The sequence below is a fragment of the Suillus discolor genome, assembly GCF_016758755.1.
Source record: "Suillus discolor strain FC423 chromosome Unknown F5147scaffold_33, whole genome shotgun sequence".
Classification (NCBI taxonomy): domain Eukaryota; kingdom Fungi; phylum Basidiomycota; class Agaricomycetes; order Boletales; family Suillaceae; genus Suillus; species Suillus discolor.
The window spans coordinates 77,460-90,401 of NW_024541280.1; the positions used below are offsets into that span (position 1 = coordinate 77,460).

Consider the following 12,942-nt stretch of genomic DNA (forward strand, 5'->3'; position numbering starts at 1 on the left):
TGGCGTCATTAATTGTATTGCGTGGACCTGGTTAGAAGTTAGGCCCTGGACCAGAATTCCGCAGTCGATTGGCATGATGTTTTGAACCTTGAAAGTATGAGGTCGGTACGGCTTGCGGCCAGTCACGGTGGCCACACAAACGACGAACCTATTGTTTTGCAGAGGTCAGAAGTTAGTCTATACATACCTGGCCCTGAATCAGAATTCCGCAGTCAATTGGCATGATGTGAACCTTGAAAGTGTGAAGAGGTCCGTACAGCTTGCGGCCAGCCAGTGGCCACACAAACGACGAACCTATGATATCCTCAGAGAACCTTCTCAAAGAACAAGGACAAGTCCTCAAGCGGAGTTTTAAAGAACAAAGTGTAGAGAACGCTCCACGATTTTCAAGAACACCACGTAAGTATTGTATTCCAGAGTCCCAAAATCCCTATGATAAGTCTGCATATATATTATACAACAGATGGACGAGTTATAGCCATACATGAACGTCAGAGCGTGATATGTCAATGCGATGCGCTAAGCGCTTTTATGATGGTGTGAGTAGGTATACTATGAAAGGGAAGTAGAATCCAGTAACCGAGGGAAAATATTGTCCATAGGTCGTGTGTTGGGACGAGATAACGTGAGATGGTGGGGTGTTGGTACAGCTGAGTACGGAACATGAGGAGATCCGAAATAAATTGAAACAGAATCGAAGCAGGAGATGGGATGCACAAATGGCTACAGCAACGTTTTTGTGCTCACATAGCACAAGTTCGTGAGTGCCACCGTCGACGGCGGGCGTCAGTCGTGATAGGGTCGAGGTCGTCAAGATCGTACAAATCTTCTCTCCAAAAATGCACCTAGTTGAAAAAGTCTCACGCCAAAATACCCTCGTCGCTGCTTGTAAGTGGCCCGTGATATGCACCCGCAGTGGGCGACCCTTGGGCAAAGCACCACCGCATCACAAACGCATTGTAGAGCGAATCGCCTGACATGCCATCGCTACCTGGCGCGCCAAGTGGTGCAGACGAATGCGCTCGAGGAGGTAATCCAGGTACATCAGATCCAGTAAGATCAACTGGCCCATCTGTGACACTCCTCTGCATGGTTGGCCGCTTCGACATCACAGCGTGTGTCGGCGCCATCCACTCCCAGTCATCAATGTGTGTCTGCTCAGGGCGTGCATAGTTCGCTGGATGCCCGGCAATCATTACGCGCGGGGCTATGTTGGGTGAAGCGGAGGGGGTCGAAAGCGTCGAAGACGGAGGTGAAGGGGAGTCACAGTCACGTAATTGTGTGACAGGGACTTGAAGCGCTTGGCGTTGGTGCGAGAGTGGAGAATTAGAACGCATAGGCAATGGTGACGCAGAGGAAGTAGGAGAAACTTGGGAAACCACAGGAGGTGCAGCATAGTTAGGGAGACGGAGCTTCCCTGACCTCGACATAAATGGAACTTTCTCCTTCCCGTCTTGCATTGGCGAGGAACAGAATGTCATCTTGTGTCCGAATGTGGGGGGCGAATTTGAATTCAATGGGCCCGAAGGATATTCGCGGGGTGTCACCATCGAGGGAATAATAGGTTCTACAAATTTAGCTATGAACTGACCGTCTTGAAAAATATGAAAAAAAGCTCACCAGGTGTTGTCTCTCTCCGAATCCTACCAGATGTCGGTCGTGCTGCACGGAAAGCGACACGGTAGTTTCCGCCATTGTTGTTATCCCACCATTCACTAGGACCTGGAACACCCGTCACCCTATAACGTGCGGCAAGCCACAACACTCGTGACCCCAAACTGTGTGCATAGTCCTCCAGGCGAATAAGGAAAGAAAAACGATCCCACCCGCACTTGTCTGCCCCTAGAGCAACGAGGTCGCCAACAGTTGTCTTGGACGAGGAAGATAGTGAAAATACGTGGGGAAGTGATGGGATGGAAACAACATATTGCGCTCTCACTTCGCTGACAGTTTGCCAGTCGTCGAGGGTAAACCTCACGGCGATGTGCTTCTCGTATGCCAGATTGCGCACTAGAAGGGTACCACTTAAATAAGGGTTGACGCCTTTTGATGAAGCGTGTGAGAAAGTGAGAGACTCGATCAAGACATTCGCATCAAGAGAGTGATTAGTAGCGGGGACCACTGATGAGATAGCGGTGTCCATCTCGAAATTCGGGGACGCGGAGGGGAGTTTTGGGAAGGGAAACCCAGTTGAGGGGTGATCTTCGCCTTCTGTCTCTGTTTCTTCCTCGGGGGTACTGACTGCCGTTGGACAGGCTGAGCGGCTGAATATGCGGATAGAGGCCAGGGCAATGTCAGTGTCGGGGAAGTGGACATTTTTCGGAGCATGGGCAGTGGGGGTGGATGGTGCGGATCGGGAACGCAAGTGGAGATGGTTACTATTGCGTTGGGGTTCAAGTGGAGTTGCGGGAATAGAGAGGGTGGAGGTTGATGATTTAAGTGATGACTTGAGTGGCTTGCCATTGGGAAGAATAATTGATGATGTACGAGACGGTTGTGGTCGAGAAGATATGATTGAGGGTGAAGAAGGTGGAGAAGGGGAACAGCGTGGAAAGGGAACAGACGGAGGTAATTGGGAAGCGCCCTGTGAAATTTTCACTGAGGGTTTGACGTTAGCAGACTGAGCAGTAGTCTGCTCGTCGAGGGAATCAGACGAGTAGTCATCAGGGTTGTCAGCACCATGAATATGGAATGCAGGCAACTTTCGACCCTGGTTAGAAGTGGGAGGTTGATGTTTTCGCCTTGGAAGGGATCCTAGTGATACAAAAGCTCCTGGACCGCGTTCATTTGAGAAAGTTGGTGTTGTTGAGCGAGTGCGGGAGACATCAGTTGCTGCAAAAGTCATCTGAAGTGACGTCAGAGAGATAGAAAAAATAAGAAACGGTTGTTAAATACCTCTGAGAGCGCTAAGTGAAATGCACCAAGCCTCGAGCTGGAGGGGGGGTAGAAGGAGATGGGTGCACTGAAACAAGAGAAACTGTTCATTTTTCACGACATTGGAGTGATCTCCTCCGAGATTTGATCGGGATTCGGCATCTATAAATGGTATACACGGCTGAATTCACTCCAGCGATCGAGATCTCACGGGTTCCTTATCTAGTCCTTTATCAAGCCAGCAACTACTCTAGACTCCGTTCTAGCCCTCCATTATCTTTTTTCTTCCTGGCATCGCGCATAAATTGCGCAAACAATTTGTTTAATCCTTATAAGATGCTACACTGCCCGTACATGCAAATACTGTTCAACCACTATAACCCCCGAAACTTATCTCACGGACATGCCAGAAGAACTGTTTGAACATGTTCCGGTCTGCGTTGAGGCTCGCTACGTGCACGATCACGCTTGATTATACGCCTGACTCACTTTTATTGTTCTTATTTCCCATGACGTCACTATGGTTGAGTCGCTGCCACCTACCAACAAGATGTCGGATTCCAGCTGCCATAGTCGACTGACTCCACTCTCCATTCTCCTTGTATGTCTCTGCTGCTCCTTTATCATCGCTATCAGATTCCTACATCACCCGAGAATCTATCTCTGGCTCATTCTCCAACGCACCGCTTCTGACTCGGATGTTCGAAACAGATTGACATCTTCGGATTTCTCATCTCCTTTTTCCTCTGTCCTATTTCTCCCGCAGACGCTTGCACCTAATACTCATGCCAATCGCCAAGGACATTAAATTTCGCACTCACTCGGTTATGGCCCTTGCTTCATGGCCAAGCCCACATATGCGTTATCATTGTGATATACCCGAGTCTTGGTACAGCTGGCATATGTCTCTCTGAAGAAACTCATCTAGTACTGGCGATATCGATAAGCCCTGCAGAACACGACCGTACTATGTAAAACGATCAAACGTGGGAAGTGACTTTGTGTCGCTCGTCAGTTGTATCGCCTTTTAAATTTTAAAGCCGATCATCTCATTCGTCGAACACTAGCCTCTCAATCAAATACTTATCTTTCGACTATGTTTGTCCTGTGGGGAAGACGATATCAGTCATTGGTCAAACAGTTCCCCTTATCCATCCCTTTGTCAATGGTCTAACTTTCCATATCAAGCTTCCGGCTACTGACTCGCCCCGCCTCGATTTCGATCATAGTATTTGCTGATCAGGTTCACTCCAACATTTGTCGATACATCGATGAGATCCCATCAGACACCTACACAGTGGCACGTTCGTTCCTAGCCGCTGGTGCACGTTGGCAATCTCACTCCTCATAAATCCTTCTTTAGATCTTTCCTTTTCATACATCATTCGAAGCCAGCCTCGAAAGTCTGTGAATTGATGCCGTAGCGCTTTCACTTCAGAACCACGGCCTCGCCCAATTTTAAATGCCAGCTCTTTGTTGGCTTTCCTCATCGAGTTTTCCAATTCAATTACGCGCATGGGCGCTTAGATACCGCAGCAATGGCTCCACTATCATTATCTTCGCATAGAGGTGAGTGGCTATTGCAATAGTGATAACGCTTGGTTGTTATCGATTCCAAATTCCAGAGATCGCCACCCATGCTTAGTGAGGCTTAGATCGGCCGCTCGTGCCACTTCGTTGGAGCCACGAGGCACTCATACCCTCGTATCATATCTAACATTAAAATCTCATAAAAGTAAGGACAGGCAGATCGTCTGTAACTCATCGCGGTGCTGATATCCCTCCCCGACATCGTTTGATTGCCTGGCAAGCGCGAGGCAGCCACGTCCTAGCCAGATGTGTTAACACTAACTCACACCATCATAGTCACCTATCGACAATCTGACTCAGGCTGTTCTACAAATCTTGTGTCAACTTGAAACATCGCTTCAACAATTGAAGTGCCCAGCGTGGAGCCCGGACGTGTCATCGAGAACAGGTCTGGCATAGCAATCGTAGAAGGCAGTTCTATCCCAACTCTCAAAACAATTCAACGGACGATAGGTCCGAATCTAACCTGAGCACGTTCGACAAAGTCCCGACTCCGACTCGTGATGCAACACAATGTCGAAAAGCCCATCGGGTGGTTACCGCCGACGCTCACCATTCTCGCGTCATGTTGCCCAGGCTTAATTCGAGAACGGGCGATTAGATCCATGCCACATGTGGCTGTGGCGATGTCGCATAAAGATGCCGTCGATTAGCTTATGTTTCCATTTAGTCCACTATTGCGCCCATCTTCCAGGAAGCGGATCTTGAAGGCGGAGCCATGATGAGATGAGTTCTTGGACAGCAGCCGCCATCTTGATCGCTGATTAGATCCCGTGCGTGTATTGTTCTCGGTGCCGCGACCTGCTATTGATAAGCTGAAGTAGGATCAAAATGTCGTTAGTTGTGAGCTAACGTGATCAAAGGACGTGGATACATCAGAGTGGTTGATTGGCGAAGTGAATCTTCGTGCGGGACGTACGATATGCGTCATATAATACAAATTGACGATGATGGTTGCTGGCACGGAGCGAGACCGTCGGGCACGGAGATTCAAGAACGGCCGCAGCTGGCGCGCGGTTAATGTTCTGGAATGTAAAATGACCCCAGCAACCACATGCTGATAGGCTCTACTTTGTTGCAGATTACAGAATCTCACCTAAAGGGTCAAAGACGGGAGAAATGAAGGGGATAGATCGGGCGCGCTAGCCTGGTAGCAACATGGTGAGCGGTACCTAACTAGGAAAAAATGCCCTCCGAGATAAAATGCCGAAGGGGTTACACCATACTCTTGTCAGTATGTCTCCTACTAGTACTTACTGGGATGAAGTTCCATACCAGATCGGAATTTTTTACCTTTGATTTGAGTGCTTGCAGATTTACTCACGGTGTAAGGCACTTTGTGGGCGAATTTGGGAGTACTGCTGCGCCCAAGTACGTCTGTCAGTTGTCCACACATACCGGAGAAGATTAATTATCAGACACTACACCGAGGCTCAGCGCTCACCGTCGAGAATTTTCTGACGCCAAGTACGAGGAGTACTAGTACTCAGCGAGTCTAGAGTCTAGACATAGGTATGTGGCGGTGATGGCCACCGTGGGAGTGGCGATGCCCGTTGAGAAGCCGGATGGACCTGGAAATACACGCCAGCGTAGTTTGTGTGGGATTGGATGACTATATGATATGGAATACGCTTAGCGAAAAGGAAATTTTTATAAGAAACAAACCATAAAGCATGGGAACTCTTATCGTGCGGGATTTTTGGTTAGGACCTTGATAACGAATGTATACGTACTGCGGCTGCAGCGGATGACGATGAAAAGTTCTTAACCAAGTAGAAGACAGCACATATTGTGATGGTACTACTCACTGGCAGGTGGCAACAATCCTATGTTACAGCATTGAACGATTGATTGTCTGAAAAGACTGAGGCCCTGCCATGCGGAGGAACCGGGTCATACGGGAAAAGAGCATAGTGGAGATCCGATGACGTCAGAAGATCCAAGAGTTTGGCTGTTCCTTCCAAGTCGCTGTGAGCAAGTCAGCAGTAGATTATGTCAGCGTCTACGCTGGCGTTAGTGGCCTAAAAGGGAAGTCAACTTAATTTAGGAAGGGACCCCCCGGGCCCTGGGTCTAGAGTCCCCCTGTAAATTTAAGGATTCCAGAATTAATGACTCAAATGGCATCAACTTCCTAATATGGTCTTTTTTTTAAATTCGTGTTCTATCTCCGCATTATTTCAGCTTGCCGCGGATAATCACATCGCTATCGATATCCACCACATAGCTGTGGTGCAGCTTCTGCGTTTCCATCGCATTGACGTACTTAACAGAGAGGGATGGCCAGGCTGCTTAGAAACTGGCGTCTGATCATCATTCTCTGCTATGGCGTTGCAGATGGGCCGAGCTGTCGATTAGGATTTACCGATATCACCGAATCACTCTCTAAACGTAGTACTTGAGCGCTGAGCATCATGACGGTCGATGGCTCCGACGTCGAACTAGTGCCGTACAGTTCTGATCTTGGGGCCTGGACCACTCACTTCAAAGGCGGTGTTGAACGTTGATGTTCCGAGTCTGCCTGATCGAGACTCTCCGAGTCGGAAGTGAAGCTGGCATTTTTCATCCCGTCATCTGCTCACTGACGTTGACGGCTTTGTCCAGGCTTCCACTGCCACACTCGTTACCCGATGAGCCCGACAAGTTCATACAGATAATTCATTTCTCGAATTCGAAGGATCCGGCCCACGCCATCATCTACTCTTGTTACCAAATATCAATGCCAATAGTACGTCCTCGCTGCTTTGAGCTCAAGTGTCAAGCACCGAGCAGATGATTGAATACCGTTCAAATTTTGTAACACACGGCGCAGAGATATGGTTGCAAAGTAAGAATGCTAAAACTGTCGTTGTCCAAGTCAGTCGCTGCTGATGAATCATGTCCCAAAGCAAGATTGTAATAAGATCAAAGGCAAAGCACATCCGAACTAACTCTAGAACTTGAAGGACCCATTCGTCTATAATACTCAAGGAGTGTAAATGATACGAACATATAATCTATTCGGCCTCCAGGCTTGATCCCTCGCTTCCATCTTCGTCATCTGGAAGTAGAACGTGAAGGTGGTCATCAGGGCAGAATCGACAAATATCTTACCGTCTACGAAATCACTCTTGTCATACATTTGCTTCCTCAGTTGTTCTGGCTGTAATTCAACCTCCTCATCCTCGTCATCACATGGGGGATTTGCGATGATCTCGTGTAAAGCGTTTTCTAAAGGATATCGACTTTTCGCATATTCCAGTGGTGTGAGGCCGCCTGACATTGCCCTAGAGAGGGCGCTCAGCACTTTCGTTTCACTAAGACGCGAGGAACGCACTGTTTGCACTCTGCGCCACAGCATACTAGTTCTTGAACAATTTCAAAACGCTCCTGATCATCTTCCATCTCCTTTAAAGCGATATGAAGTGGTGTATCGCCATTCTTGTTGCGGAGGTCAAGGTCGACAGCCCCGCCACAGAGAGCCACTACATCAGCCGGATGTCCTTGACGTACACTGAAGATCGCGAGATGGATATGAGGAATCACATCACGGTATTAAAGCTTGCGATACGAACGCGAGGTGAAGAGCTTTCCGATCCCTCGCGAAAGTGAGCACTAGTAAAGTAGCCTTTGAATACGACTTACCGGTATTTCCCAATCTAACGTGTCGAGCGCCACATGCATCAGCACAACATCACTCTGTATGTGAGCGGCTTACGCGTCTGTGCAGTTCAAGTCTCCAAGGAACTCCTCAGTGTTCTCGTCAAAATATTCAGGGTTTTCCATCATCTCTTCCAAAGCCCCCTCAGTTAAAGCATTGATGAGGAGCAATCTATCTGTGATGAAGATCTGAGGAGAAGTGCATTGGGAATGGTCTCCAACGCACTGATAGTTTTGCGTTTGTCTTCTTCTTCCGCCATACTGTAGTTATAATCAAGCGCTGTCAGAAGATGTTGGTCGATGTCTCGACTCTCCAGGGGCACTGCCACTATGTCAGCAATTAGTACCGTGTTGTGCAGTGCAGTGGCTGTGCGGATCGATCGTGTACTAAAAATAATACATCTCTGCTTCGAACTCGATGCCATGATTTTCGTATGACCTTCCCTCTTCCATTTTCACAACTGACGTCGTATGCTCTTGAAACACGGGCCTATTTTCCACTCCACTCACAAGCGAAATCACTTCGATGCACACGAGGTCTTCATTCCATCGTTATCGTGCCCTACCCCGAACAATGTGGATTCGGACATCATCAGCAACTCAACATCCATCCAGCCCGATACCATCATGGTACCGTTTGTGTTCTCATTGCTACCACTCATATAGGTGTTTTAACTGGCTTCTCTTCGCCTCACTTCCTCCTCTGGTCACCGTCACTTATTCATCTGCCCTTCCTTGGTCCATGCTGTTGGACATGGTTTCGAGGGGTGAAGAAGTGCATTGCGGCGATCCATCTGTTCAGACAAGGAGGCGATGGAGTCAAGTGGTGGTTCAAGTTCACGTCCAGTTCTTGTACGCCTTCAACTTATCCTTGGGGAAGCAATTCCAGATAGTACAGTACCGATGGGATGAGTGTATGTAAACATGGTGAATAAAATCTTTGTGTACTCCTAAACATTTTGCGAGAGCGAGCCCATTAAGTGGAACAGAACGAACGAAATCCAAGATGGTAAACAGGTGTTATATGAAATTGGTAGGATGTGCATAAATCTCCAGTCGATTGACATAAGGACATGCCAAAGTGATGCAGCCTGCTACTGTTCACGACACTTTTGCCATGATGTGCCGTGTGCGGCACAACTCAAGTTCAGGTGCAGGACATCATTGGCTATCACTAGTGTGTTGCCCAGGGCATACACCACTGGGTGGAAATTGAGCGGAATCCAGAGGAGAAGCCGTCCTTGGGGACCTACAACCCATCCCTCCTCGTTCGGGAGGTAAGATGTTGAGGTTTCAGACTCGCAGGATGAGGATGGGGGTGGGGCTGGGGTTTCAGACTTGGAATCTTGGAGAAAGGAGGAGGCAGAATGAAGGGCATGAGTCAGGTCAGATGAGAAACATATTGTAGATGCTTCAAATGATTGGTGATGCTGGATTAGAAATTCTAGATCCCACACCCGGATGGTCTTGTCGTCTGACCCAGACACGATGTGTTTGCCATCAGGCAAGATTGCGACAGACCGAACACGTCCGGCGTGCCCTCGAATAGTGGCCACTACCCTGCCAGTCTTCATATCCCACACCCGGATGGTCCTATCTTCTGAGCCAGACACAATGTGATTACCATCTGAGGAGATTGCAATAGTGTTAACATTGCCAGTGTGGCCTTGGAGAGAGGCGCCCACTTGCTCGCCGGTCCCCATATCCCACACATGGATAGTCTTGTCTGCTGAGCCAGATACAATGCGACATACATCCTGCGAGATTGCAACAGACATGACCGAACCAGTGTGACCTTGGAGACGGGCCCTCGGTGCCTTGCCAGCCTCCATACTACCCCACACCTGAATTGTCCCATTATCCGAACCAGACACTGTGCGATTTCCATCTGATGAAATTGCGACACACCAAAGCCAGCCAGAGAGCCCACTGAGAGAATATGCCTCGCCAGTCTCAATATGCCATACCTGGATTGTGTTAGTGGAACCAGATATGATGTGATTTCTATTCGGTGAGATTGCAACAGACAGAGCTTGGTTAGCGTGACCTTGGAAAACACCTGATGCCTTCTCAGTTTCCACATTCCACATGCGGATGTTTTTGTCAGCTGAACCAGACACAATCCCCTTCCCGTCTGATGAGACTGCAACTGACAGAACAGAGTCTGTGTGCCCTTGAAGAGGGGCAATCAATGGCTTGCCAGTCTCTATATCCCACACCTGAACTGTCATGTCATTTGAACCAGATACGATAGAACATCCATCGGGCGAGATTGCAACAGAATTAACAGAGCCAGTGTGGCTTTCGGGGGCAGCAACCAATGCTTTGCGTATGGTATTGGCATCCCACACCCGAATCATCTTGTCAATCAAACCAGAGACTATGTGACTTCCATCCGGCGAGACTTTGACAGACTGAACCGAGGAGGTGTGGCCTTGGAGAGGGGATCCTACTGCCTTGCCAGTCTTTGCATCCCACGCCCGGATGGTCTGGTCATCTGAACCAGACACGATGCGGTTTCCATCTGACAGGATCATGACTGACTTCACAGTTTGGGTATGGCCTTTGAGGGGGGTACCGATTGCCTCACCAGTCTGCATATCCCACAGCCGAATTGTCTTATCTTCTGAGCCAGAGACAATGCGTTTGCCATCAGGCGAGATTGCGACAGACCAAACAGGGCCAACATGGCCTCGGAGAGAAGCACCCAATGCCTCACCGGGCATCATATCCCACACACGGATGGTCCTGTCTGCTGACCCAGACACGATGCATTTCCCATCCGGGGAGATTGCAACAGAGTGAACATCGCCTGTGTGGCCTTGGAGTGGGGCACCAAATGCCTTGCCAGCCTCCATGTCCCACACCCGAATTGTGGTGTCCAATGAACCAGACACGATGCATTTACCATCCGGTGAGATTGCGACAGACACAAATCCATTAGTGTGGCCTTGGAGGGGAGATCCTATTGCCTCGCCAGTCTTCGCATCCCACACCTGGACTGTTCCATCCCACGAACCTGAAACAATGCGATGTCCATCTGGCGAGAATGCGACGGATGCAACAAATAAAGTGTGGCCTTGAAGAGGGAGATACAATGCCTCGCCAGTATTCATATCCCACACCTGGATCGATCCGTCATATAAACCACACGCAATGTGTTTCCCATCTGGTGACAGTGCAACCGAGGAAATCATGTCACTCACACAGATTATTTTCTCCATCTGAGGCCAATTTTTGACATGACCAGTGACGATGTGGGGGGTGCAAGGAAACTTTGATGCGAACTTGCAGAACATTCTTGACTGCGTAGGAGCGAACAGCAGAGCGGACAAGTATAAATGGGGAGTGCTGCATAAAATGGTGGCTGCGAAGGTTCGGACGAAATGCAGGGTATCCCTGGTGGCGTCACTAATGTGCGTGAACTCGGCATGACCCTACGACCACCCCGCTAATCGTGAGAATTCGGTGGGAAAAGAATGAGCTTGAGCTACTCACCGTAAACCACTTTGCGATGGATGAGAGGGTCACTACTGAGCCACTGAGGTTTTTTGTCAGAGCCAGTGCTTCCAACCACCAAAGAAGGCGCTCTCCATCGAAGAAAGCCTCGACTTCATTGGCTAGCGATGATTCGAAGGACATGGCTGCTACATGCATACCCCAGAATCGACACAAGTATGATAGCTGCCTCAAAATAGAGTCCTTGACTTGTGTCTCCAAATCAGGGACAAAAGAGTTGGGCAAGTAAGAATTCTCTAGGGAGCAAATGTTGAAGCGAAGTCCGTCCTTCATGACCCGAAGTGAGGAAAAGGCGAGGTCGCTCTGTACCGATGATGTATCAATGAAGAAGTCGTGGCTCTGTGATTTGTCGGTCAGAAAGTCATAGAAGGACACGTGGAGGGGACGTATGGGAGTATGGGAATCTGAGGTGCCCGTCAAAAGCGACCTCAGTGGTCCAATGACCCAGTCCATGTTGTAATCGCAAGTCCCTTTGGGAAAATGGAGTCGCATGGTGGTCAATGCAGGCATGGGAAGTGGTTCCAACGATACAAGAATTTGCCCCATCACAGAGCGAAATATGGGGATCCCTTTTTTGCGCTCGTCCTCTGGCATGATGTCTGCCAAAACCCGTTGATACATATCATCCAACAAACATGTTCCTTTTGCAGATCTTCCAGAAACCACAGCATCGAACCGACCCTTTGGATCCATGCCAACTCTGTTAGTGCCCTTGATATACTCGCAGGTAAGACGAGCCCATTCAAACAGGCCGTCGGATTTCAGGGCAAGCACCTTGAATTGCGCATCATTGAAGACACGATGCAGACCTTCCAACTTGTGGGAGATATAAAGCTGTATGTCGACTTCTGTGGATGCAGACGAGATACCATCCAAAGAAACGTGGCAAACATGTGGTGCGGCGTCCAGAGTGTTGTGAATGTCTTCGAGTGGACGGGAGGTGAGGAGAATGCGGAAGTTCGCTGGGAGTTTGCATGGTTGTGAGGTGGAAGTGTTCAGTTTACCAGCGAGCAGACAAAGAATTTGTTCCCAAGAGTCGGCTTCGCCGCTCTCGTCTAACGCATTGATGACTATCAGCATGGGTGCCGTGATGGCATTTGAGGTCGTGTTCATTGGTCCAACAATGAGCTCCTGCCATTGCTTTATGATATCTGGAGTGCACTTGAGTCTGTCATGATCACGAACTGCTCGTGCCAAGGCTCATCGCACGATAGGGTTGCAGTCCGCCAATTCCCTTGCGATTGTCGTGAATATTTTGTCCTGACGCCGATCTGCTTGCCGAGTGCGATAGAAGCAGAAGCATGAGCCAAGGCCGCCATTTTC

General features: G+C 49.0%; 2 protein-coding genes across 2 annotated transcripts; both read right to left on the reverse strand.

Annotated features, from left to right (window-relative positions):
- Positions 1 to 762: 762 nt before the first annotated feature.
- F5147DRAFT_216976 (carbohydrate-binding module family 21 protein) lies at positions 763 to 2,958 on the reverse strand. Its single transcript, XM_041428647.1, has 3 exons — positions 2,896 to 2,958; positions 1,621 to 2,845; positions 763 to 1,567 (listed from the first exon to the last, which is right to left on the reverse strand). The coding sequence occupies exons 2-3, from the start codon at positions 2,843 to 2,845 to the stop codon at positions 861 to 863; spliced, it is 1,932 nt and encodes a 643-aa protein (XP_041291890.1). The 5' UTR covers positions 2,896 to 2,958; the 3' UTR covers positions 763 to 860.
- A 4,108-nt stretch (positions 2,959 to 7,066) lies between these two features.
- F5147DRAFT_698860 (uncharacterized protein) lies at positions 7,067 to 8,407 on the reverse strand. Its single transcript, XM_041437582.1, has 7 exons — positions 8,327 to 8,407; positions 8,159 to 8,276; positions 8,086 to 8,099; positions 8,016 to 8,028; positions 7,778 to 7,954; positions 7,555 to 7,727; positions 7,067 to 7,501 (listed from the first exon to the last, which is right to left on the reverse strand). Exons 1-7 carry the CDS (start codon positions 8,358 to 8,360, stop codon positions 7,458 to 7,460), a joined length of 573 nt encoding a protein of 190 aa, XP_041291891.1. The 5' UTR covers positions 8,361 to 8,407; the 3' UTR covers positions 7,067 to 7,457.
- Positions 8,408 to 12,942: the final 4,535 nt, after the last annotated feature.